The sequence below is a fragment of the Protopterus annectens genome, chromosome 11.part0 (genome assembly GCF_019279795.1).
Source record: "Protopterus annectens isolate FY-2018-M chromosome 11.part0, PAN1.0, whole genome shotgun sequence".
NCBI classification, from domain to species: domain Eukaryota; kingdom Metazoa; phylum Chordata; order Ceratodontiformes; family Protopteridae; genus Protopterus; species Protopterus annectens.
Window position 1 is genome coordinate 521,019,819 of NC_056745.1, and position 26,588 is coordinate 521,046,406.

The following is a 26,588-nucleotide window of genomic DNA, read 5'->3' on the forward strand; positions in this document are numbered from 1 at the left end:
ATTAACACTAATACAAATGGTAGTAGTTCACCAAGATAGCTAGGCCTTCTGGAGTGGCCCACACAGTGTCACCAAATAAATATAAGCACTGTCCAAGGTTAGATACTTTCTACAAGGACCGGCCACAATAAAAGTTTTAAATATATTTAATAATAAATAATAAAAGTACATGAAAATACTTAATATATATTCAAAGTAAACCACAGAGTTCAGATCACTGGAAATATTGAAAAGATCATTGATGGACAGGTTCAGACAAATAAAGAAAAACAATATCTAAACTAAGCTTCACTACCTGACTGAATATAAAAGGATTACAGTTCCCTGGTTAAGTTACTTACTACCTCAAGGCAAGATGCTGTGGATGAAGGTCTTTCTAGTCAGGCTTACCAAACAGAATACTCAATTCTCTGAGGTTTCTCTTTGTAATATCTAAAATATAATTTCCAAGAAGGCTGGCAGAATGTCCTCATCTGGTCACCTGACTCTAGGCTGTCACAGTACACCCCTTTTAAGCTGAGACAGGATGTTAGCACAGACAGCCACAGTACCCATCTAAATGTTTATAGGTTCATAGGTGTGTACTAGGCTAATGGTCCTGGAGCCTTTACAAGCCTAGTCATAGGATTTCCCTGGCCTGGCATAGTGCCACCTGACCTTAGTTCCCAGTGCCTCTGTCATGTAGAGCCACTGGAGTTATCCCCAGGGTGAATTTTCTGTTTCCCATCCACTCATCAAGATTTCTCTTGAAGAGGGTCAGAGAGGTGCTCTGCTTGACATGTATGGGAAGTCTATTCCATAGCATGGACAGTCTCTGGGTTATGAACCTGTCCCTCCAGCATGTTCTGTTAATTGTGGCAATGAGGTTGAGGTCTCTGGAGCATGTGGTGCAGAGGATTTCTTTAGATGTAGCATTTCTAACAGAGCTGGGTCAAACATGGCTTTATAAGTCAAGCAGAGATCGCCTCTAAGTAGGCTGCCCATATAGGAAGGATCCTCTTTGTGAGGTACTTTTGCAACCTCTTCAGTTGTTGCAGGTGTCTGGTGAGGTACATGCCAAATGGGGCATTGTACTCAATGATTGGCCTAAGGAGGGAATAGTAGAAAGAGACAATGACCTCTTTCTTCCTGGATGCAAAACCCTTAGTAATGAGATGTGCCACATATAAGGACTTTCTGACTACAGTGGCAATGTGGTGATAAAAAGAGAGGTTGCTGTCAACCTGTGTTTCCAGATCTGTTATAACGCCTTATGTGTTCAGTGGACTACTATCAGTGTGGTACTTCATGGGAACCAGGTTTTTCCCAAAGGGGATGACGACACATTTTTTGTCATTGAGCTTAAGGTCATGGTTCTGACACCAATCGTTGGTCTCAGTGAGGCCATTCTGCAGGATGTCAACATCACTTGAGGAGTTGATAATAGCTCCCAACTTGTAATCGTCTGCAAACTTTGTCAGCCAGAGTCCCTTCGTGTTGGCCTGGACTTCAGAGAATTAGATACCAAAAAGGAGAGGACCCAGGACCGAACCCTGTGGGACTCCACTCGTGACTAGTCGGCAGACTGACTTGGAGTCAGCTACTTTCACACTGTGGGTTCTATCTTTAAGCCAGTTTACAACCCACCTAGTGATATAGGGGTTGATGCCTAGCATAGTGAGTTTTTCTATGATTCCTGAGTGGGGAATGGTATCAGAAGCCTTGGCCAGATCAAGGTAGGCTGTATGAACCACCTTGCCTTTATCCACAGCTATGGGACTGACTCAAAGTCGTTGACCAGGCTGAGCAGGCATAATCTACCCTTCACAAAACCAAACTGTGTGGGATCCAGAGTTTGGATATTCCCTATATCCTTGTTTATTAGGTCCATGGTGATGCATTCCATATCTTTGTATATCAGGCTCATCAGGCTAATGGGGTGATAGTTCCCAGGGTCTGTAGTCGCTTCTCCTTTGTGGAGAGGGATGGCTGTAGCAGTTCGCCATTCAGTAAGGACAAAGCCTGAGGTGAGGCTGTGACTGAACAGGGCACACAGGTGAGGTGCCAGTTTACTTTCTAGTTCATGTAGAACACAGCCAGGGATATTGTCAGGTTCCATAGAAGCTGTATTCTTGGCCTTGGACAGTGCTGTTTTAACCTGTGCAGCAGTAATACTGGGTACATGGCAATCTACTGGTATTGTGATTGGTCCTTTGGGGGGGGGGGGTAAAGTTGGCACTGAATCTGTCGGCCAGTATACTGGCAATATCTGTTGGCTCAGTATAGGAGGTACCATTGTGCAGTAGCTCAGAGCAAATCTGGGTATTGCCGTGGAGCTCCTTTACATAACTATAGAAAGCCTTGTGGTTGTCTTTACTATCTGCTGCAATTCTGTTTTCATAGTTAATTTTAGAGGATTTGATGAGGGATCTCAACCTTTTGTTGAGGCTGATAATGGAGTTTTTCCAGTCTTGGGACTTCACCTTATTCCGCATCAGTTTCCTCCTTCTGTTGTAGATTTTGTTTATGGCTGGGGACTACCAGATCGGCTTCCTTTTTTTGGAGGAGAGCATCTTAGTTCTATTGGGTATGGCGAGATTCATGCATTTGTGTACGTGTTCGTACAGTGCATTGGTGTATGACTTGGCAGTCATACAACTATTCTCCATTTGCATGGATGCCGTGATGTTAGCCACCTCTGTTTTTATGAGCCCAAAGTTAGCTTTGGAGAAGTTTTTCATGATGGTTACCTTTGCGGGGGTGGGAGGGATGTGGATTTCCAAGGTGACTAGTTTGTGGTCGGATCTACCAAGGGAGGAGCTGACTATTAGTGTAGAGTAATGGTCACCCATGTTAGTAATGACCAGGTCAAGGATGTTGCTACTTCTAGTGGGGGTAAGAATGAGTTGGTCCAGGGCATTGGAATTAATGAACTCCAGGAAACGCTGGGCAAGTGTATTGGTACATGAGTAGTTTTCCCAGTTAATGGAGGGGTAGTTGAAATCGCCTAGTAAGAGTGTGTTAGGTTGGACCCTAATATTCTCCAGGGTGCTTAGGAACATGGGTGTGAGTCTTGGGACATGGTTGGGGACCTGTACCAGGCTATGACCTGAATCATTGTCTTACCCAGTGTTAGCTGCACCTGAAGTATCTCTGATGCGTTATGTTGGGCTACCAGTCTGGAGATGTATGCCTCCTTTATGAATATGGAAACACCCCCGCCTTTGGAACTTCGGTCCAAGTTCTGGGGCCGAAAGGTGTGGAATGAGTTATAGCCTGGTAGTGCAAGGGTGCTTTCTGCTGCCTTGAACCAGGTCTCTGTTACAGCACAAATGTCGATGTTCTCCATTTTAAGGAGCTCTTCGAGTGAGTGCATTTTGAAATTTACACTTCTGGCATTGAGCAGCATGACCCTCAGATTGCATTTGTTTGTAGCTGTTATGGTGGTAATTTGGTCTTTGGAACTCCACCAAAAAAGGCACTATAGGGGTGGCAAGAGCCTTGGCCAGTATCCGGAAGCGCAGGGGAGACAGATGCAGGCCATCTCTGGCAAAGCATCGAGGTCTGTCAATCATGTCATCCCAGGCAGACAGATACTGGATCCCCTTAGAGTGACAGTGCCTGGGACCACCCCTCTTTTCATTGAGCTAATGGACAAATGCTCTTCCCCAGACCCAGAGGTTCCAGTCCTTTTCAACACTGTGGGGGGTGCCTTTTAATGATTTAACAGCTCGTTTACATTTCCCTCATTTTTCTTAAAGGTAACCTCTGTTGTGCTAGTATCCTCTATTAAAACATATACATTTAATTCGTCTGCAATAATACATGTACATTTCTCTTCATTTATGCAAGGTACACTGTTGATACATTTCAACACAAGCATAGCTCACAAATACATTTTCAGCACAAGCATCTTTACAAAATCTGTTTGATATATGAGTAACATGCAGTTCTAATACATTTGTAACACAAGCATCTTGTATAAATCAGTTTGGCATCATTCTTTACAAACCTCCACTGGTTATGCTGGCACTTGCTGATATCATCACAGGGTTATTGTATTAAGCACATTGGTCAGGTCAAGGTAGGTGGTGTGCACTGTTTTTCTCTCATTCTTAGTGTTAGTGACCCTCTCGAAGAAGTCTACCAGATTGAGTAGGCAAGACCTTCCCTTGACATAGTCAATGTGGGATGGGTCCAGTGTCTGTAAGTTGCCAATGTCCTTGTTAATGATTTCCATGATAATTTATTCCATGGCTTTTTATATTAGACTTGTCAGACTGATGGGTCTGTAGTTCCAGGGGTCGGTTGATGTTCCATACTCGTTGAGAGGGATGACCGTTGCTGCCCTTCATTTACATAACTTGTTTTGAGGCTGTAGATAAACAGGGTCCATAACAAATCTTCGAACGTTACATGGTCGAGACCAAACGTTCGGAATTTTAAGTGTTCGAAGACTGACTTTCACTGGCGCCGTACGGTGCAGATAGGGAGAATATCCCTTTTCTGCATTGAAGTGTGGTCTTGGTGTTGGTATATATAAGCAGGGGGTGTGTGGGGCGCAGAGGGTCTTGCACCCCTGCCTACACTGTTAAAGTGTTTTTTTCTCTTTTTTTAGTTTTCTTTAATTTGATGTTCGAATATCCAAATGTCTAACATTTGGTCTCGACCATGTAATGTTCGACATTTTGGATGCTCGAACATTTAACATAGACCCATAAACATTGGTAGTGGTTCTGCAAGGCCATGTTTGAGGCTCTTTGGGAAGCAACTGGGGATATTTTCAGGGCCCATTGAAACAGTGTTTCTGGCTTTAGTGAGCAACACTGGGACCTGCTTCCTGTTGATAGTTGGGGGGGGGGTATTCTAGAAGGAATTTCATAGGGAGTAGTGTGAGGGATGGGTTTGAAGTCTGAGATCAATGTTATCAGCTAGATGATTTGCTGTGTTACCCTGACCAGAGAAGGTTGTGCCATTTAGTACCAGTTCTACACACTGCTGTGTGCTACCTTTAAGGTTCCTGACATAGCTGAAGAAGGCTTTGTGATTGTCCATAACCTGAGGGCTATCCTGACCTCATAATTGGCCTTGTTGGACCTCTTAGTTTCATGTTAGGTTGAATCAGAGGGCTCTTGTTTCTGTGAGAGTTGCTCTGTCAGATTTTGGCTAAGACTTTTTTATTTCCTGTTAAGGTTAGGATTCCACAAGTGGGGTTTGTTTTTGGTGTTAGATCTAGTGGGTAGGTAACCTCAGTGCAGCCATTTACATGTTTGTATAAGGTTTCTGTGAACAATTCTGTATAGGCAGCTGTGTTCTCAGGTTTTGCAGGAACCTTGAATTTTTACAAATTGTCACTTAACAGAATGTAATTAGCTTTAGATTCATTCATAACTGTTACTTGTTTAGTTGGGTTTTCTGGGTTGAGTTTTATTTCAAGGGATACAATATTGTGATCCAACCTCACTAATGAGGTCATGACATGGAGTGGTGGTGTGTGTATATAACGCTATCCCATGTTGGTGAGTACCAGATGTAGTATGTTTGAGCCCCTGGATGGAGTGCACACTATCTGGGCCGGGGAGTTTGTGTTGACAAAGTCCAGGAAATGTTGTGGCTGTGAATTAGAGGAAGTATACATTTTCAATTCTGTAGATGGGTAATTAAAGTCTCCCATGAATGGAGTATTTGGTTGGAAGTTAAGTGCCTTCTGTAGGTCCATGTACCAGTTGTGAGCTTTTTTGATCATAGAGGGTGACCTGTAGCTGGTCAGGACATGGTACAGGACCTTGTCTATGGAGACCTGGACATAGATTAACTGTAGGGCATCATCCTGTTTAACTAACCTGGGGCTGTATTTGTTTCTAATGTAAATCGAGGCACCTACACCTTTAGCCCCTGTCTGTGGTGGTGTTCTAAATATGTGGAAGGCAGTGTAACGTTGTACTGCCAGAATAATTTCTGTGGCTTTAAACTAAGACTCGGTAACAGCACAGATGTCTGCATTCTCCAGAGTAAGGAGAACTTTTAGGGTATGAAGTTTCTTGTTTAGGCTCCTAGCATTGAGCAGTAGCACGTTGAAGTTGCTTTGATGTATATATGTTTGCTATGTTGGTAGTTTTTTCATTCTGAAATTGCCTAAAAAAGGTTCTAAGGGGGTAGATAAAGTTTTAGCCAATATCCAGAAGCCCAGGCAAGACAGGTGCAGATCCTCCTTGGCAAGTAATGTGGTCTGTTAACCATATCCTCTCATGCTGATCATTGTTGGATCCACCTGAAGTGACACCAGAAAAAAAACAAATTATTAAAATCAGTCATTTTCTATTCATACTGCAGTATCTTCCTTTGTGAAACTAGAATGCTGCTTAATGCAAGATGCATACCTGTCTGTGACACATATTCAGAGAGATCCATAATGTCTGTTTTCATATAGTCCATTGAGGTACATCTCAGGTCATTTACACCTCCATGCATCCTCCTTGGCAAGTAATGTGGTCTGTTAACCATATCCTCTCATGCTGATCATTGTTGGATCCACCTGAAGTGACACCAGGAAAAAAAAACAAATTATTAAAATCAGTCATTTTCTATTCATACTGCAGTATCTTCCTTTGTGAAACTAGAATGCTGCTTAATGCAGGATGCATACCTGTCTGTGACACATATTCAGATAGATCCATAATGTCTGTTTTCATATAGTCCATTGAGGTACATCTCAGGTCATTTACACCTCCATGCATCCTCCTTGGCAAGTAATGTGGTCTGTTAACCATATCCTCTCTTGCTGATCATTGTTGGATCCACCTGAAGTGACACCAGAAACAAAACAAATTATTAAAATCAATAATTTTCTCTTCATACTGCAGTATCTTCCTTTGTGAAACTAGAATGCTGCTCAATGCAAGGTGCATACCTGTCTGTGACACATATTCAGAGAGATCCATAATGTCTGTTTTCATATAGTCCAGTGAGGTACATCTCAGGTCATTTATACCTACATGCACTATGATAGAATCATGCTGGTAGCTGTGGTGCATTGACCTGAGTGCATGCATGACACTGAGGATCCTGGCTGCAGATAGGCAACTAGCCATTGTCTTCTCCTTGCCCAGCCTGATGACAGGAGTATTTGTGTGTTGTGCAATAGAATCTCCTATGACAAGAGTATTAAGTAAAGTGATTGCCTTATGGGGTTTGTTCTTTGGGGGTTGTTAGGTGTAGGCTTATGTGTGGCATTAGATGATGTTTTCGTATGTGCTTTCCTGACTGCTGAGGATAGGTATTGCTGTTAGATGGCTAGAAGGTCTTTGAGGTTTGGCAAGTTTCCTTTTTTTAAATGCCTCAGTGTAAGAAGGTCTATGTGTTTAGTGAGCAGTATTTATGTATTTAGGATGTAGAGTGCATCTTCTTGACAGTCTTGTTAGTAAATAAGATTTTAGCCTCTAAGGAAGTTATATATGTACATCTCTAGTATAATGTGTTAGTTTATTTAAGGGTTAAAAGGCTGTCAGAGTACATGATACAGTTTACACTTTCTTTCAGGATGCCCATATCTTCCATGCTGACCTCAGAGGCATTAGGAAAGTGCATATCCATATTGTCAGGACTTGTGTTATGGTTGGTCTATTATGGTTTACAGGGTTCACCAGTGTGCTGTCTGGAATTAAGGTTAGCTTTTAGGTAGTGTTATGATTTGTTATTAATGCTGTTCAACACGCTAACTAGCTGCCGTAAGTTTTACTCCACTAAAAGCCTTAATGTTTTACAGATTAAAGTCCTAAGTGCTAGCTTTAGCTAAATTTTACAGTCTAAACGTTTGCTACTACACAGGGCACTGCTAAACACTGCTGTGCAGTGAGCAGCTCTGCATAAACATGCCTACTTTATATCCACAGACAGTAAACTGAAAACTAACTCCTATGCCCTCTGGCCAGTAAATGACTACAGCTTCAGTTCACTGGAGTGTGTCCAAACTTAGAGAAACTGGGCAAACACCTTCTGCAACAAGATGGATGACTCCGGAAATTCTTAATGGAAAAGCACAGCAAAAGTAACTCTCAAGTGCAGACGAATACCGAACATCTAAGTCCCTGGTCAGTTCATTCTTCTGCAAGGTGATTTAAATCAGAGCAGATCAGTAAACCAAGGAACAGACAAGAAGAGTAATTTTTCAGGTAAACTGTTGCTTAAATGCTTTGAAAATTGAGTAAAACAATAGAGATCATTTAAATTAGCACTTACAACTGTTGTTGTTTTAACTGTAAGTGAATTCGTTTTGTTCCTTACCTAAATCAGATTTGTTAAAACTAGCCAATTAAAACTGATATTTTACTTTCTCTGAAGTGCAGTGTTGTTGGGTGGATTTTTTTGTTTTGTGTTTGATATATGTTTTCAGCCAAACATATTTGGTCAGTTTTATTACCTGAATTTTGGATTGGGAAGGCATAATTGGCTAGCCTGCTCTTTTTTCTCCTTTATGCCTTCCGACAGCTGTAAGGTCGAAGCAAAAGTTGAGCGCCATGCTCTAAGCATATGGGTACATGTCTCATTGTATTACTGAACCTAAATATTTACCCTTAAAGCTATCCCTATTCCAGCTGTTGCTAATGGATAGCATAAAAATGTAGCATACCGAGTCCCACATTCCATATTACTGTGCTAGTGTGATCTTTAACCAAAGTCAGTGCCATTGTCTTGATCCATCCTCAACCTCTTTTCCCATTTTGCTCATGGGATGGGGTATCACTTCCACAGTGACAGTCATCTTGAGCCAAGGATTATTCACCACCGGGTGGCTAGCCCTACCATGGTAGTTCATTCACACCACTCACTCCAGCACACACACTCACCTATGGTCAATTTAGAGTGTCCAGTCCACCTACTGCATGTCTTTGGAACGTGGTAGGAAACTGGAGCACCTGGAGGAAACCCATGTGACTGCAGTGAGGACATACAGACTCCAAACAGAAGGCACCCCTGCCGAGAATTGAACCAGAGAACCTCTTACTGTGAGGCGGCAATGCTAACCACTGCACCACTGCATGTATATTATTTCAAAATAGTGCAAAACATGCATTAGGCAGGATGAAAATCTTATTATACCACCTTGCAAACTAAATACCAGCACAATCCCCCAAAATTTTGGAAAAGTGTAAACCAGCTGCTAAAATCCACCCAAACGTCTACCCCCAAACCAACCACTCCCAATACTAAAGTTTCCACTGAAACACAATTCAACTCCCACTTCGTTAACTCAATTCTGTCCGTAGTATCACATGACAATTCTAAACTCACTATCCCTCCCACCACAAACAATAGTAATGCATATTGTACCCTCAAAGCAGTCCCCACCAGCTCTATCAAAAGTATGCTGTCCAGACTAAAACCTCATCAACCATAGCTGACCTACTCCCTAACTACGTCTTAAAATTCACAGCAGATGCTATTGCAATCCATATCAACACCCCCCATAAACAGATCTATTGCTGAAAACTACGTTCCCAGTCTCTGAAAAGTGTCCCATGTTATTCCCATAAACAAAGGGGGGAACCTCTGCTGAACTTAATAATTATAGGCCCATTGCAATACTCTCCCCCCTGGCTAAAATCTTAGAAAGATGCATTCATACCCAGGTTCTAAAATACCTCATAGACAACAATATCCTGTCCCCCTACTCAACACAATTTCAGACCCGCCCATAGCACCACTACAGCCCTTCTCTGCTTCACAGACACAATAAACCAACGTAAAAATAAAGGCCTGCAGGTGTCAACTCTCTTTCTGGACATGTCCAAAGCACTCGACACAGTATCCCACCAAATCCTGATAAATAAACTAAACAAATATAACCTATCAGAGTCCGCACTAACCTGTTTCCATCGCTACTTAACTGACAGATGCCAGGCTGTAAAATGGGAAAATTTTCTCTCACCTTTATTACCCATAACTACAGGAGTCCTTCAGGGGTCTATCTTAGGTCCACTACTTTTCACAATTTTCACAAACGACCTCCATACCTCCACACAGCATGCGTCTGTCATTCAATACGCAGATGATACTACCTTAATCTGTGCTGCACTAAATAGTCTCACCCTCCTGCAAACAACCCAATTACCATTCTCTGATGCAGAAAATTACCTTACCAAAGCCCAACTTATCATCAGTGCTAAGAAAACACAACTAATGATTATAAACAGTTCTAACAAAAATACCAGTAGCAGTCAATTCACCATCCACTCTACAACCTCCACTCCAGTCATTCCAGTGGCACAGGCTAAGCTACTAGGAATAACCATGTACTCCCACCTAAAGTCTGATAGACATCTCAACTTAACTATAAAAAAGTACATGCCAAACTGGGATCACTCTACCGCATTAAACCATTTCTCACCAGCAATAAAAGATCTGCCATTGCTCGCTCCCAACTTCTGTCCACCCTACTCTATGCATCCCCCATTCTAACTAATCTGAACAAAACTGACCTAAGCAAAATGGAAGCCTGTTGCAACAGAATTGCTCGCTTTGCTGCTAACTGCTCATATAGCACCCATCATTGTACTGCTCTGCACCAGCATCACTGGCTTGAACTTCCCAACCTACTAACTTATAATCATCTCTGCCTCTGTCACTCTATTACTTCCCTAATAAGTGTCCTATCCTCTAAAACCTAGTACAACAGCATATAGCCACTAGGCCTCTTTGGTCATCAAGCAAACTATTACTAGAAGTCACCAACAGCAATAATAGCTTTGGAGACTCACTATATAGTACTACATTTGCTAAAAAGGGGAGCACCCTCCCCATTAGCATTAAAAACACATCTACTAAAGTCTACTGTAAAAACCTTACCAGTCAACATCTGAAGCAAAGCTGGCTGTGCTATGGCTGCTCCCCAGGCTAGAGCAATCAGACAAGGCACCTTTACTATGCCCATCACACCTTTCTAAACGCTCACTCTCACTCACATATACTGACCCCATCAAGTTAAATATTTACTACTTTCAAACCAATGACATTAACTAGTACTACCACTGTTCTAATTACAAATGATTACCACGAAACTATGTCAAGATTTATATGACTAATGAAGGTTTATTATCCTCTTCTGGGCTGTCTTCATACTACTGCAAAGACAATCTAATGTACTATGTTCACATTGTGTTTTTTTCAAACCACAACTGAAATACATGTAATTTTATTAATTATTATTATTATTATTAATAAAGTCTTTCGTTTTTTCCCGGTTAGGGGTCGCCACAGCGGAACTCCGGTCCGCTCATGATTGGCAGTGGATTTTATGGTGCTGAGTTGCCAGCCCGATGCCCAACCTTCAACGAAGGCACGCCCATTCCCGCTCGCACCTACCTGCATATCTTTAACGTCACTCGACCGAAGGGAGGACATGCAGACTCCACACAGAAGATGCTCCAGCCGAGACTTGAACTGGGGAACCTCCCGTTCAGTTCTTGGCTGGAGCACCTTCTGTATGGAGTCTGCATGTCCTCCCTGCGGTCGAGTGACTGTTTTTCCTTTTTCCCTGTATTGTGCTGTCTCCATACCACTGTAAAAATGTCTATTTTAAATTTATATGTATTGTAATACTGTTTAAACACCTACATTTAACCGTAATTGTCTTTCTGTGTGGAGCTTTTCTCCCCGGGCCTCTGCTGAAAAAGGGTCTTTGGCCCAGTCAGACACCCCTGGTTAACAAACGTAAAATAAACAAACACATTTTTTAGCTGTCTGGATCAAAATATCCCTGTAGCTTAGGGCATTACATCACTCTACTGCAGGTTTAACACCTGTCATACAGTAATGGCATATTTTTGTTAAATTCTCCCCACAAAGACTCCATTAAAAAATCAAACAGCATACAATAGTGAAAAATACTGAACTATATAAACTAAAAATGTGAGCAAGACATTTAAAGAGTATTATGTAGACAAAAGGAGAAAATGCAACAATATTCATTGATGAGAAATTAGTATGAATTTCTGTTTTAGTTTAAATCCTAGTATTACCTGCTTGACTGAGCAGCATGTTTGTAAAAAAACATATGTTGCGCAACCATAGTTTGATGTTAATTCACCCATATTTACTGTACAGTAATATGGCTCTCTTAGTGCTCTGTATTACTTGTTTGTACCACTGTAGCGAATGTACTCTGAGTTGCATCTTCTTGACTTCTGTGCCTTACGTTTACCATATGTGGCATGCAGTGCTGGTGTTCCTCTCAGGCAGCAGTGCTGGGCATTGGAAAATACCAGATTCATACTTACCAGTCAGCCTTTCTCTACTGTATCTGGAATGTAAACTCACAACAGAGGTCTCAGGAGTACACACACACACACACACACACACACACACCCACACACACACTTACATAGGGGAGTGTAAGTAGCAAAATGTCCAGCTGTAGCTAGTTCAGACAAGCTGGTCTGACTTCATTGATTTTAACTGGTTTGCTGGCTCTGGCCTAGCAACCAGTATCCCTTGTACTTCTTTGGATCATTTCACATCATTTGAACAGATTGATTCATGCAGAGGACAGGTGATAAATCATGTGCATTGCTTTTTATGTATACATCTGTTTCATATTTCATTTTGTTGTTTAGTTGAATCAAGTTAAGTAGCATTGCCATTTGTCAGTGGGTGACACATTAAAAAATGCTGCAATTTAAGAACTGATAACAAAGAAGCCAAAACAAATATTGCAAAAGTTCTGTTAGTTCATGATGAAAGAGCGCTTAAGATAGACATCTACTGCCTTCATTAACTGAAGCTGCCTATGTGAATAGGATAGCACTGGAGTTCCTTTTTCCTCATAGCCACACGGATTGTTACACTGAGTGATGTTAGATGCCTTTGTTTCCCTTGTTTTTACCACTGTTGCCTGTTGACAAAAATCATCTGCTGGTCTTCCGGTGCATTTCTTGCCCCTCACTTGGACAAAAGCTGACTAAGTGGGCCATCAGTGAAGCAGCTATGAAAGGCAGCTTGTTTTTTCTTTTTATGATCGTACCCCTCTGCACACGTCCACTAAAATTCCTAGGATGTCAGTGAAGGAGTGTCACTCACTTTCACAAATGAGATAACCTGCCAGGAGAATCCTGCCCTCCTCAAGTTCAGTGGTGTTGTGGAAACTTTGGTTTTCACCAGGAATTCATCCACGGGAATATGTGCCCGACAGCGATGTACTCCTTCATTATCCCCCACCCCCAGGAAGAGGTGAGCCAGTTAAACCACATCACTTCTGTCCCCTCTGTGCTGGTTCTAGCTTATACTTAAGATGCCTACCCAAACTTCGATTACCTGGATCATAGCCAGGGTTTTATGCCTGTTTGCTAACAGAGCTGGTGCTGAGTTATGTTAACTGTACTGCTCTAGACTGATGAACAGAGCTGTCAAAGACCTCATAGTGTGAAGATAAGGCTTACTCTGGCGCAACGACTGTTCAGCAGTATAACTGGTTATTTGATCGTGTCTCCTGTTTTATCAGTGAGACACACAAATTTACTTTTCCCCATGAGCTGCTGCAACCTCTGAAGTGATTTGATGTTATGGGTACCTTGCTCTTGCAATATTCAGGCCTGACATTGTTTGAGTTACGTAAGTGTCCTGTCAATGAAACATGTCTTGAGTGCATAACCTGTATTCTTCCATCTACAGTAGGTGTAACTCAGACCCTCGGCTCTTTGTTTTTTGATTGGATCCTGCCCATTAGAATAGGCAGCCACAGTAGCCTGTGAGTTTGGGTCTTTAATAATCATTGTTTATGACTTGTCCTGTCTTTAATTGATTGTGTAAATGGTGCAAACCACCATATTTCTTCTCCTTATTGATTTTCATTTTATTACTAAAGCACAACTACCTTGTTTTGACGGTCTAAAATCTACTTAGTTAATAAAGTTGCAGCTGTTTTTGTTAGTACCCTACGACTCTTCAGTCTGTTTCCCATTGCTGGAATGTTATTGCAAACAACTCAACAGTACTAAGATTTTCTTTCTGAAGTATCTTATTTACAGTTTCCACATTCTAAGATAGCTAAAGTGGGGCATTTTTTTATGAAGATGTGAAATTCTGCAGGACACACTATACCCACAGTGAGTGCAAAGGACCGGATTTCACTTTTCTGCAAAAATAAAAGCTCTCCCTCCCATGTGGAATTTGTTTCTGTTGTTTCGTATAATATTAAGGTGCCTGAGTTGCAAAGTAACTGTTTTATTTTTGTCCTAAAGCATCGGGAGATTTGTTATTTTTGCAATTTTTTCTGCTGGACACAACTGTCCAAATACAAACTGTCCTACATAAAAACAGACAGGTGGTAACCCTAATCTTAGTGCCTTGCTTGCTCCAAGTAATGCTGAAGGAACATGTAGATGCTTCAGAAAAAAAAGTTGTGGCTAGGACCTAGCATTGGAGTTTGCAGGTTTCTGCTGCCTAAGCCCATGAAAACAAATGACAGAGAGAACAGGATAAGAGTTTGGGACCTTTGCTTGAAAATCACCTTTGTTTTGCAGCTGTCACTTCTAAGACAGATTTGTGCTGGCTAGAAGATCATACATATAGCATACATTGTACATCATAACATCATACATTACTCCTACAAGTCCATATAAGAGTAGACCATTGTGTCTTGCAGAATTCAGCAGGCTGGCTCTAAAGTTCGTAATGACTGGGAACAAGCAATTGAAATATTGGCCTCATTTTCTTCTCTGCATTTATGGCCACCCTTTTTCTCATCAGTTTAAACAGCAGGAGCACATTTGAGACTTTGGGTTCACTGGCAGTTCTTTATCACTTCAGCTACATAGAGTTATATTGACATCACCTTGCGTATATTTTCTTATGACGGGTTTAATTTATTTCCACTGTGTGATTTTCCTCATACCTACTGACCATTACGACTTCCCCGTATTAGACATAGGTGTTTGTTCCATTATGAAGGGGAGTTTCACCTAAGCTCAGGGTAAGAGCTGTCTGCAGGGAACCATCATTCAGGTAGCTGTGACGGTGTTTCTTTTCTTAATTCTGCCTATGCCCAACCAATCTGCTTTCTCAGTATTGAAGTGAACATCCCCTCACTGAGGTCAAGTGAGTCTGAATGACCCCTCATCAGACTGAAGCCCATAGAAGATGTTATTCTTCTTGTCCTGACAATAATTGGGGTGCCTGTCCCACCAGTGAGGACAGTCTGATTATTCGTAAGAGTATGACCTGAAGATGAACTTTTCCTTGCAGTTCTCTGTGAAAGGTTTCATTCATGGGCACAGGCAGTTATGGCATTTTCCCCTCCCACAGTCACACCTAACCCATTCCCCTTATGATATTGGCACCACATAACCACAGGCTTTCCAGTACCTCTCACCCCCCACCTGGCATATGGCCTTACACACAGACTTCCCACTGCTGTGGGAAGCCATGCTTATGCCCTCTGTCAGTGGGCCTCTATGCAGCCTCTGCTTGCATCAGAGTACATGGCTGACCAGGAGCCACTACACCCTCCCCCTAGAATGGATGAGCCAACATTTGCCACTCCCTCCTCTTCCCCCCTCTTGCTTTTCCAGCATCCAAGCCAAAGCTCAAATTTAGATCAACTGGATTATAATCCGGGCTTTATCTTTGTGTGCTGCAGAACCAGGTACGTAAATACCAATTTTAACATTTTGTGTAGCAGATCTCCTGTTTCTGTTGTTTCTTTAATACAGAATGATAACAAAACACTTCTCTCATACATTCAAATTGACACAAGCCATTAAGAGATGTTGTTTCATTTATGAGATCTTTGGTGGAATGTAAATTTAGTTTTTAATTTGCTTGATTTTCCCCTCCTTCCTTCTCTCTCTAGTTGTAATTTATGTATCAATATTTTACTTCATCAGTGTTTTTGGTTTTAATGTGTTTGGAACAAGACTGTCATCACTTTGGGTTGCTATCTTCAAATGAACATTTGATAGCATCAGCTGTATGGGGCTGATTAGCAGTTTACTGTACTGTAGAATTTGCATAAAATTCAGGTCACTGTCTCTTTTAATGTGCGTATCCCAGCAGCTTGTGAAATTACACATTTCTGTTATTCCTTATGTAAAATTTGAAATTACACATTTCTGTTATTCATTTAGAGTATTTTCCTGTTAGAAAAATTGGAATGATGTGAATGAATGGGATATTATAAGGTAACACAGAACATGCTATAAAATTTCAAACATTAGAAAGGAAAATTATCTGGTTTTACTGAATGTGATAAGTAAACGCAAGTACTGGAATGGAAAATTATAAGTCAGTAAATATGTTGGTTCTAAAAATAACTAGCACAGGCTTTAATTATAAAAATTGTCTTCTAAGTAATTGTTGGAAATGTAGGAGGATAGATATTTATCACAAAGAATACCACTTCTATGGAACCATCTTCTACTCAACATAAAGCAAAATACTTCTCTTGCTCTGTTCAAACATAATTTGGATGATTGAATGGGAAACTGCAAGGACACCCCCAGTTTAGCTCCCAAGCCCCTCATGAATAGGGGCAAAATGTAATTATCCACCATATCATTGTTCGGTCCACCTATGGGTTACTCATACGTGAAACACAAGGGCCAAAAAACTACCATGGGAATGTAGGCTTCTTAAGATCCTCACAGATAAATAGCCTAGTAAGTACCTATAAACTTATGTGCTGAATCCAGTGCAAGACAGTAATTATGTCTGCATTGAGTCCCAAAGTATGAGTTATATAGTGTAGGTCTACTTTGGAACATTAGTCATGGTTGTTAAAAGATCATTTACTGTTTTGTGGGTAGAAACACTGTCAGCTCTACGTAAATTCATGAGGAAGATTATAATTAAAGATTCTTGGAGTCCATGCATGGATCAGAAAATGCTCCATTCCCCAGACTTTGCACTCTTATAGAGCTTGTGAAAATAGCATGATATTCCATGTTTGTACCAGCTAATGTCAGAGCCCACCTGGCTTAGATAAGAGTTTTACTTTTGTTACTTCTGTGGATTACTGTAGTCAGGGCTTCTGCTCTTGATAGGCATGGAACCAAGAGGATAGATATAAAATCCAAAGGGAAACCATATTCAACCTGTAAGAGTCTTGTACAGTAGAGAGTCGATTATCCAAATGTCAATTATCAGAAACGCCAGTTATCTGAATGCAGCCTTCCAAAGTTTTCGGGTAGGAAAAAATCATAAAGTCTGAATATGTAAACATTATATGTATTCACTTGTGTATGTTTTTTGAGCTTGTAGCTTTTGAAGTTTTTTTATCAGGTTCAATTATATGTTTGATTATCCAAACAGTTTAATTATTCAAACTAACCTAGGTCCCAGTTAGTTTGGATAATCGACTCTCTACTGTAGTAATTTTATTCTTGTATGCCATTTAAAGTAAGTATTTTTAAATATTGCTTTTCTTATTGTCATACAATATTGCTTTGCTTACTGTCATATTTCAAACATAATCTTTAGGTGCTGATTTGAAGGAAAGATCAAGAATGCATCCCAGTGAAGTCGGCCCATTTGTGTCCCAAAGCAGGGCGATGTTGAATGAGCTTGGTAAGTAAACACAATTACTACAGCGGTTTTCAGTTTAAAATGGTAAGTTTTATTCAGGAGCCCAAAATCAACCAAAAACAGTACAAAAAATAAAATGCCCTTATTTTTAAGCAGGAATTATGCTACATGGTATGTCTCATTTGGAATACATATCATTTTTTTGTATTACTCTAACTGGAAGTTTTAAACAAGGGATCCTTTTCTCTGTGTTCCATGTGTACCCCTAATTATAGGTATCTAGTCATCACCGTAGGTATCAGTAATAAATTCTATCACTTTTTATAACTAATTTATCTGTCCTCACTATACATCTGTACAAAGCATATGGCACTAAATTGCAAATGTGTTTTACATATGCTGTGTGATAACCTGAACATATAGAGAATAGCATACCACATATTAAATGATGTGGTATGAAAGTGCTGATTTTTTTTTTTTTTTTTGCATGTGTTTTAACTTCCATTCCCTACACTTCTGCAGCCATTGAATAATTACTTATGTTTTGGCATGTTCTTTTCTTCTTTCTGCCATCCAGGGTCTGATGGGTAAGGGAGGCAACAGCTGTGGATCACAGTTGTCATGTAGACAGGATGAGTAGGTTTTGTATGTCCCCCATTTTTGGCAGGCAGAAGATGTGCCACATTCACTATGCTGAGCAGGTATGAGTTATTAAATTGATTAATCCTTCTTGGAGTCATGTCTTGACAAACCCTTTAAACAAATTGGCTCTAATCAATATATGTAAGAGCAAGTCTCGCCCCCATGCAGGCCACTCCCAAACAAAGATAACTCATTTTGCGGTTGCAGAATCTCTTTATAATTTAAAACATTTGTTGACCGAAATTATTTTACTTAAATGAGCTAATCAAGTCATGAGTCATTGAAACACTTGAACAATATATCTGTGTGGCTAGACTACAGTTTAATGCAGAGTAGGACACAGAAAGAAGACCTGAACCAATTTCTGTTTCCTCACCCTTTGCCTTCAAAACTCTTTTGATGGAGCAGGCTAATTGATGGATCCCTAAAGAGGATGGCTGAGATTTATACGAGAGCAAACAGGCAAACTAGGTGCTCAGACAAAGTGCCGAAATGTAGATGGAGAAAGGCAATACTGCATTTTCCACAGCAAGTCAAGCTTCTTGCTAAGTGAGGTTTATGGGTCAAAGACAGTGTGCTAAAGTAGGTGGGAGTGCCCACTGGATAATGTTACCACTGAAATGGCAGAAAACAAGTGAAGGAAGTGCTCACTCTCATGCATATGACCACCTGGGCACATCCCTCATATATAAATCTGTTTGCAGCACTGATTTGCCAGCCACTCTATCATTCTGGAAGCCAAGCAGATATTTTGAATGATTTAGTCACTTTCCTGAAATCCTTGATCTCCTTGTCCAGGTTTGTACGTGCCAGTGGTTTGCCAACATAGTAACAGGAAGCCACTTTAATTTTGTCTCAGCATAACGTCTGACAAGAATGTCATAAAGCTGGAATCCAAATAATAAGTGGTTTCTACATTTCTATAAGTTGAGTTTTACTGTAGAAACAGAATTATAAAGGAAACAGATTTTCTTTTTTTATTCTTTGGTGCTGGTACCTTTGCTACAACATGCAACATTTCCTCACTTCCTGAAAGGTATAAAATAGCAAATGAATTTCATTCTATTTATTCATTTCTGTCTGTCAAAGAAGAGTTTCCTGGGCCTATGATTTATTTTTGAAAGTCATCATCTTACAGTTCATTGTAACTAATTGATCCATGTAGGGAGGGGGAGTTGTTTTACAGCTTCTTGAGAATTTATCTGTTTTTGAAGTTGGGAGGATCTTGGATGATCACTTGGAGGCCATTTAGTTGAAAGTACTTTCTACCTAAGAAAGAATGTGCATTCATCTCAATAGCAGACTGAATGCTTTCTGCGCCCCCCTCCACTTTGTCAAACAATATATTTAACTCTAGAGTCACTGCACCATGTAGCTAAGGATAAAAACTCCATCAAAGTTCTCCCTCAGAAGACAGAATTTTCAATTAAAGTGCCTCAGAAAGCAGTTTCACCAAACAGTTTTTGGTTGAATTGCCTACTACCAAATTAATATACTTGACAAAATTGTGTTTTTTTCACTAGCAGTGCTGTGTACATACTGAAAAGATGACCAAGCTTCCCCGTTATTTACAAATGTTAATGAGCTGTGCATGTTCAGTACTGGTTTTATGTGACTGATGCTGAAGCTGTAATTCATTATATATTTACTTTTCTCTTGTTTTATTTGGTCAGTACTTGAAAAGTGCAGAGTATGTTTTGGTGGATTGTTGCATAACTGATGTTTCATTCTGTTGCATTTCATACTAACCCTGAGGCTGGGTAACCCAGAGCAAAAAAAAAAAAGCGAATGACTGTATCTTTACTTTTAGTTTACTGTGTTTGTGCAGCCTTGATCTAAGGATAGTTAAGTGTGAAGCATGACCCCCTGCAAAAATGCTGTTTTTGTAAATTTATTGCAGATTTGTTTATTTACAATATACATGTGTTTTACAGTCTGTATTTGTGACATACTGAGTCTCGGTGTCATAAAACTCATTATTTATGAAGCCATGATCCATATCTGCCCAGTTTCATTACCAAAGACATTACATCAGAACTGACCACTTGTTCATTTTATGTCAGCAAAGTTTTTAGCTCTCATTTATTACATATGCTAGGTTTAGTGAAGATGAAATGTAAGTGTAGTGCTGTATTTGCTATTATGGTACAGAAACTTCAACAGACCTAATAGCTTCTTTCTGTGTGGCTGCTTTTGTAGTTTTCATATTGCATTTGCTTTATGCATTTATTTTTCAGCTATTAGCTTCTTAAATTATAGGTTTTACATTCACTAATGTCACATGCTCTGTAGTTTTCCATGATTTCAACACTATGGAGGAACTTTACAGTACGTTAACTGTGGATGTGGTTCATTCTTTAAGCAAAGAGTAGAATAACTGAGGATATGGTTCAGTACTGAACTCAAAAAGGAGCAGAATATTGCATGGTGTAGGGGAAGAGGCACACCAAATTTAATAATATTTTCTGAAACCTGTAGGACTGACAGTACAGTACAAGGCCACAGAGTCACATGATCACTAACCTGGTTTGGAAGCGACAGTTGTGGAACATGACAAGGGGTAATGTCAAATAGGAAATTCCTGTGCATGTTAAGTGTTTATTCTGCTTCAAGAGTTGTCATAAATTTTGACCTTGTATACTTTCTTGATGACTGGAATCTTTATATCACAAAGCAGTGTACTCAAAATTTTTGATGTGGAGTCAAATGCTTTGTGACTTTTGATGGCAGTATTTTTTTTTGACTGGAGGGATGATAGTTCCTCACTGATGAATGTTAATTTTTTTTTCATTGATCTGGATGTCTTGGAGGAAGTCTAAAACAAAACTTAGTTGTACTCAGTGGACACAGTTTGTTAGTTTCAAGTATTTTAAGTTAGAGCAACAGTCCCACAGCAAATGCATATTTGACACAACCAGGGAGACCCAGCCACTGACTGGCAATATAGACCTCTTCAACAATTTGCAAACATTATTTTATTTTGATCAAGACTTAATGGGAACGCTGCAGATTGTTTCTAAGGACATAATAGTATTACAACACACTGTTTTTTGAATGTACAGTGACACACAGGTCTTTTAGCAATAAGTCATACTTCATTAGCTGTAGATATGCAATACTGATGACTCAGAATAAGGATAATTGGAAAGTCTAACTAGGCTGTGAAACATGTGGCTTATTAAAAAATCCAGATGCACACTACTGCTGGGGCAGATACCAAATAAGGATTACACAAGAGTATTAAAAATCCACTATTTTAAATTGTTGACAGCTATACAGTGATGGTGTATTACCATACAGCAGCTCCTTTATTTTGTTTTGTATTTTAATTACTTGTGTTTATTGCATTTACTATATTAACATGTGTGGCGCTTTTCTCCCCGGGTCTCCACTGAAAATAGCTTTCATGTCCAGTCAGACTCTCCCGTTAAACAAATGTAAAATAAATAAATAAAATAATACTTGTAGAGGCATATTTGGCTACTTTATTGTTTGATGAGTCAAGTTTGATGCAAGGTCCTTTAGACAGGGTGGTAAACTGAACTGCACAAAAAAATCAAGGTTATTGTGCAGATGTCAGTTTGATTGAAAATGATGGGGAAATAATGTTTGATTCTGTACAGGCATCCTGTAAATTGAGTGCATTTTTAATTATTGGATCAGTATACTAATTTGGTCCATTTTTAACTGCTAGGCCAGTGTGCTTATCCATTCTTATGGACACATTAGCTGTGATTCCTAAGTATTTGACAGACAGACTCTGTTTGTCAAGTAAGAGAGCTGACAAGAGAGAAAATATGCAGTTTTGGTAAATTGAACAACTTATAATGACTGCAAATGATGGTGGTTTGTAGGATGACATTGGTGATCAAGAAGAGGAGGAGGAGGAGTGTGAGGGCAGCACCAAGGATCAAATGGTGGAAATTGAAAAAGGGTAATTGTGAGGTAGAGTTCAGGGAAGAATTAAGACAGGCACTGGGTGGCAGTGAAGAGTTACCGAATAGCTGGGTAACTACAGCAGAACTAGTAAGGGAGACGGCTAGAAAGGTGCTTGGTGTGACATCTGGAAAGAGGAAGGAGGACAAGGAGACCTGGTGGTAGAATGAAGAAGTACCGGAGAGTATACAGAGAAAGAGGTTGGTGAAAAAGAAGTGGGATTGTCAGAGAGATGAAGAAAGTAGACAAGAGTATAAGGAGATGAGGTGCATGGCAAAGAGAGAGGTGGCGAAGGCTAAGGATAAGGCATATGAAGAGTTGTATGAAAGGTTGGACGCTAAGGAGGGAGGAAAGGACCTGTACCGATTGGCTAGACAGAGGGACCGAGCTAGGAAAGATGTGCAGCAGGTAAAGGTGATAAAGGATAATGAGGGAAACATACTCACAAACGAGGAGAGTGTGTTGAGCAGATGAAAAGAGTACTTTGAAGGGCTGATGAATGAAGAGAATGAGAGGGAGAGAAGGTTGGATGATGTGGGGATAGTGAATCAGGAAGTGCAATGGATTAGCAATGAGGAAGTAAGGATAGCTATGAAGAGGATGAAGAATGGAAAGGCTGTTGGTCCAGATGACATACCTGTGGAAGCATGGAGGTGTTTAGGTGAAATGGCAGTGGAGTTTTTAACTAGATTGTTTAATGAAATCTTGGAAAGTGAGGGGATGCCCGAGGAATTGAGAAAAAGTGTTTTGGTACCGATTTTTAAGAATAAGGGTGATGTGCAGAGCTGTAGTAACTACAAAGGGATTAAACTGATCAGTCACAGCATGAAGTTATGGGAAAGAGTAGTGGAAGCTAGGTTAAGAAGGCAGGTGATGATTAGTGATCAGTAGTATGGTTTCATGACAGGAAAGAGCACTACAGATGCAATGTTTTCTCTGTGAGTGTTGATGGAGAAGTACAGAGAAGGTTAGAAGGAGTTGCATTGTGTCTTTGTGGACTTAGAGAAAGCATATGACAGGGTGCTTAGAGAGGAGTTGTGGTATTGTATGAGGAAGTCGGGAGTGTCAGAGAAGTATGTAAGAGTGATACAGGATATGTACGAAGGTAGTGTGACAGCGGTGAAGTCTGCAGTGGGAGTGACAGATGTGTTTAAGGTGGAGGTGGGGTTACATCAAGGATCAGCTCTGAGCCCTTTCTTATTTGCAATGGTGAAGGACTGGTTGACAGACGAGATCAGATAGGAGTCCCTGTGGACTATGATGTTTGCAGATGACATTGTGATCTGTAGTGAGAGTAGGGAACAGGTGGAAGAGACCCTGGAGAGGTGGAAATATGCTCTAGAGAGAAGAGGAATGAAGGTCAGCAGGACTAAGAAGGAATGTATGTATGTGAATAAGAGGGAGGATAGAGGAATGGTGAGGATGCAGGGAGTAGAGGTGGCGAAGGTGGATGAGTTTAAATACTTGGGCTCAACAGTTCAGAGTAGTGGTGAGCGTGGAAGAGAGGTAAAGAAGAGAGTATAGGCAGGATGGAGTGAGTGGAGAAGTGTCAGGAGTGATTTGTGACAGACGAGTACCAGTAAGAGTGAAAGGGAAGGTCTTACAAGAGGGTAGTGAGACCAGCTATGTTATATGGGTTGGAGACAGTGGCATTGACAAAAGGGCAGGAGTCAGAGCTTGACGTGGCACAGCTGAAGATGTTAAGATATGCACTGGGTGTGACGAGGATGGACAGGATTAGGAATAAGTATATTAGAGGGTCAGCCCAGGTTGGAACGTTTGGAGACAAAACCAGAGAGGCAAGATTACGTTGGTTTGGACATGTGCTGAGGAAGGATGCAGAGTATATTGGGAAAAAGATGCTAAGGATGAAGCTGCCAGGTAACAGGAAGAGAGGAAGGCCTAAGATAAGGTTTATGGATGTGATGAGAGAGGACATGCAGGTGGTTGGTGTGACAGAGCAAGATGCAGAGGACAGGAAGAAATGGAAACAGATGATCCGCTGTGGCAACCCCTAACGGGAGCAGCCGAAAGAAGAAGATAATGACTGCAAAAAATTATACTTTTTTTATCTTCGATAAATTTAGAGATAACTTTGAGACCAGTAACCATGACTGTAATTCGGAAAAGTTGACTCAAAGTTTGTGCTGAATGTAGTACTTGCTTGGTACACAGTGGAAGAAGCAGCTCTCTCTCTCTCTCTCTCTCTCTCTATATATATATATATATATATTGGAGAAAGTCAAATAACAACTACTTGAACAGTTGGTGAAATCAACCTTAAAAAAAATAAACAAAAGACTGAAACCCCAGAGGCTAAAATGGAATTGTTTATTTCAAGCAAATTAAAGCATAAAATACTTGTAACGTTTGTCACCGTATGACACCCAAGCCCTCCCCCCAAGAATAAAGTTACCCTAGTAAACTTTCGGTGTATTAGAAATGTGCTCAAACTAAATGCTAGAAAGTGTAGTGTGATCACTTTTGGTAGACAACCCCTCATCTTATCATACTGTCTATACAGCACACCCCTACAAAATTAAAATGTACTTTAAAGATCTAGGTACTTTAGTTAATAGCTCTCTGTCTCGATCATCATATTACAGTGGTTGTCAGGAAACCTTTTATTTAGCCCAGCTAATTGCCAAGGGATGTCATCAAGGTCTAAAGAGGGAATCACTGCTTTATACTTATTGATTTAGACAGTTATCAAGTACAGTACCCCCTTTGGGATTTATCTTACTAAGCATATCAAGCAATTAGAAAGATCTCAAACATTCCTAACCAAAAAAAAAAATCACAAACCTAAAGTGTGTCAGTTACCAAGATAGGCTGTAAGCTCTACCTCTTTATTCAGCATCTGCAGACTTTTGAGGGGAGATCACTATCTTACCTACTGTGTCATTAGAGACGTGATTGTGGACCTCCGTTTTCTCTACAAGTCCAGTAACACCACCAATACTAGAACAAGGCATTTAAACCTTCACCAGCAAGTTTATTTATTTATTTTACTTATTTGTTTGTACTTTATTGACTGGGTTAGTTCCACTAGGCTAGTGGCTTTCTTTCAAGGGTAATTTGAAGTGGTGTTCATATTGACTAGTTGAAATCTAGCCAGGGCACTGGGATACCTCTATTCTTTTTCAATAAGTGCAGTGGGATTTCTTGTTTTCACCTGAGCTGTCACCAACTCAGGCATATGGTCCTTCAGTTTCGCATCTCATCCAAAGAACTGCAGCTAAATAAAACATGATGGAGTGATAGGGTTATAAGCCCAGAGCCTCCTAAAACTCTGGAATAAACTTTCCCTGCATGCTTAACAGCATGACTTACTATCTTTTTTAGACATAAACTAGATGACTGGATGGGTATCCTGACATTTACTCCAGGACTGAGTGGTATAGGCTTCCTAGAGAAAGGAGGTGCTGCATGAGAGAGAGTACAGACAAGGTGAGAATGGTCATGAGACACAATGACCTTGGAATATTTCTGAAGTTAAAATCTACATGAGCTTTCATGGGAATGCATATCTGACTCAAGTACTCAAGTGGTTTTATATAAAAGCTTACAGTGTGTTTTACAGTTTTATTTGGTCTGAATAAGCAGCTCAGTTTTGGCTTGTGGAACTTCATTCTGTCTTGTTTTCTGTAACGGAGAAGGTGCAGGCTCCAACAGCATAAGCATGGTAGGACATCTGACTCAACTAAGTGGAATACAAAATAAAGAAGAGGACCTAGTAGAGATAGATCCTTGAGGAACAACTTTTATTAGCTAGTGTGGATCAGAGTGAGTGCACTTGCATTTATCTTTCACTTTTTTATGATGCGTAGGCCTTAGATAATTTTAGAGTACATGCAGTCATACTGTTAAGCAGTGTATTTTTTGAGGGATGACACTGACCTCTTTGGACAAGTGAAGGAACATGACTCCCCTCACCTGTATTACAAATAAGTTTGCCTAGGCAGTCTCAACACCACAGCCTTTTTGGAAGCAGTGTTGTGATACAAATATAGTACTGTTAAAAGTGAAGAAAATCCATGTGTTAAGAGTTAAACATCCTTTCAAAGATTTTTTGACAGGGTTTTTAATATAGTGACAGACCTAAAGAAATAAAAGTCAATCGTTAAGGACCTGGTCAGTGCCTCAAGATCTTTCAGATCTTACTCTAAGAGTTAACAGACTTCCAAAACATTCATCCTACAAAGTATAAATAAAATAAAGCACATAAATAAATAAATTAATTAATTCATTTAGACAGACTTGGAGTTGTGTTGAGTTAGTTTCTTTGAGAGGATTCATTTTTGTTGAAATAAAGGCCAGGTAGCACTTCTGTTTTGAAGTAATTCCTGAATAACTGTCATTTCATTTTTGGGTCAGTGCGGTTTACTTACCAGAACAGAGTAAGGAGTGTATACCTTTCCAAAAATCTGTGGATAATTTATGTGTATCTGTTGTGGCAGGAATTAGTTCAATTTAATGACTAAGAGACTTGCAATGATTTGTTACATGTTCTCTAG

The 26,588-nt window shown here is 40.2% G+C and overlaps 1 protein-coding gene across 1 annotated transcript in view; it reads left to right on the forward strand.

Annotated features, from left to right (window-relative positions):
* Positions 1–26,588, forward strand: part of AUH (AU RNA binding methylglutaconyl-CoA hydratase) — a 1,941,763-nt gene that overhangs the window by 508,733 nt on the left and 1,406,442 nt on the right. Inside the window, exon 4 of the mRNA XM_044088029.1 lies at positions 17,449–17,535. Coding sequence (XP_043943964.1) covers positions 17,449–17,535 — 87 coding nt within the window. The remainder of the gene's footprint in view (positions 1–17,448; positions 17,536–26,588) is intronic.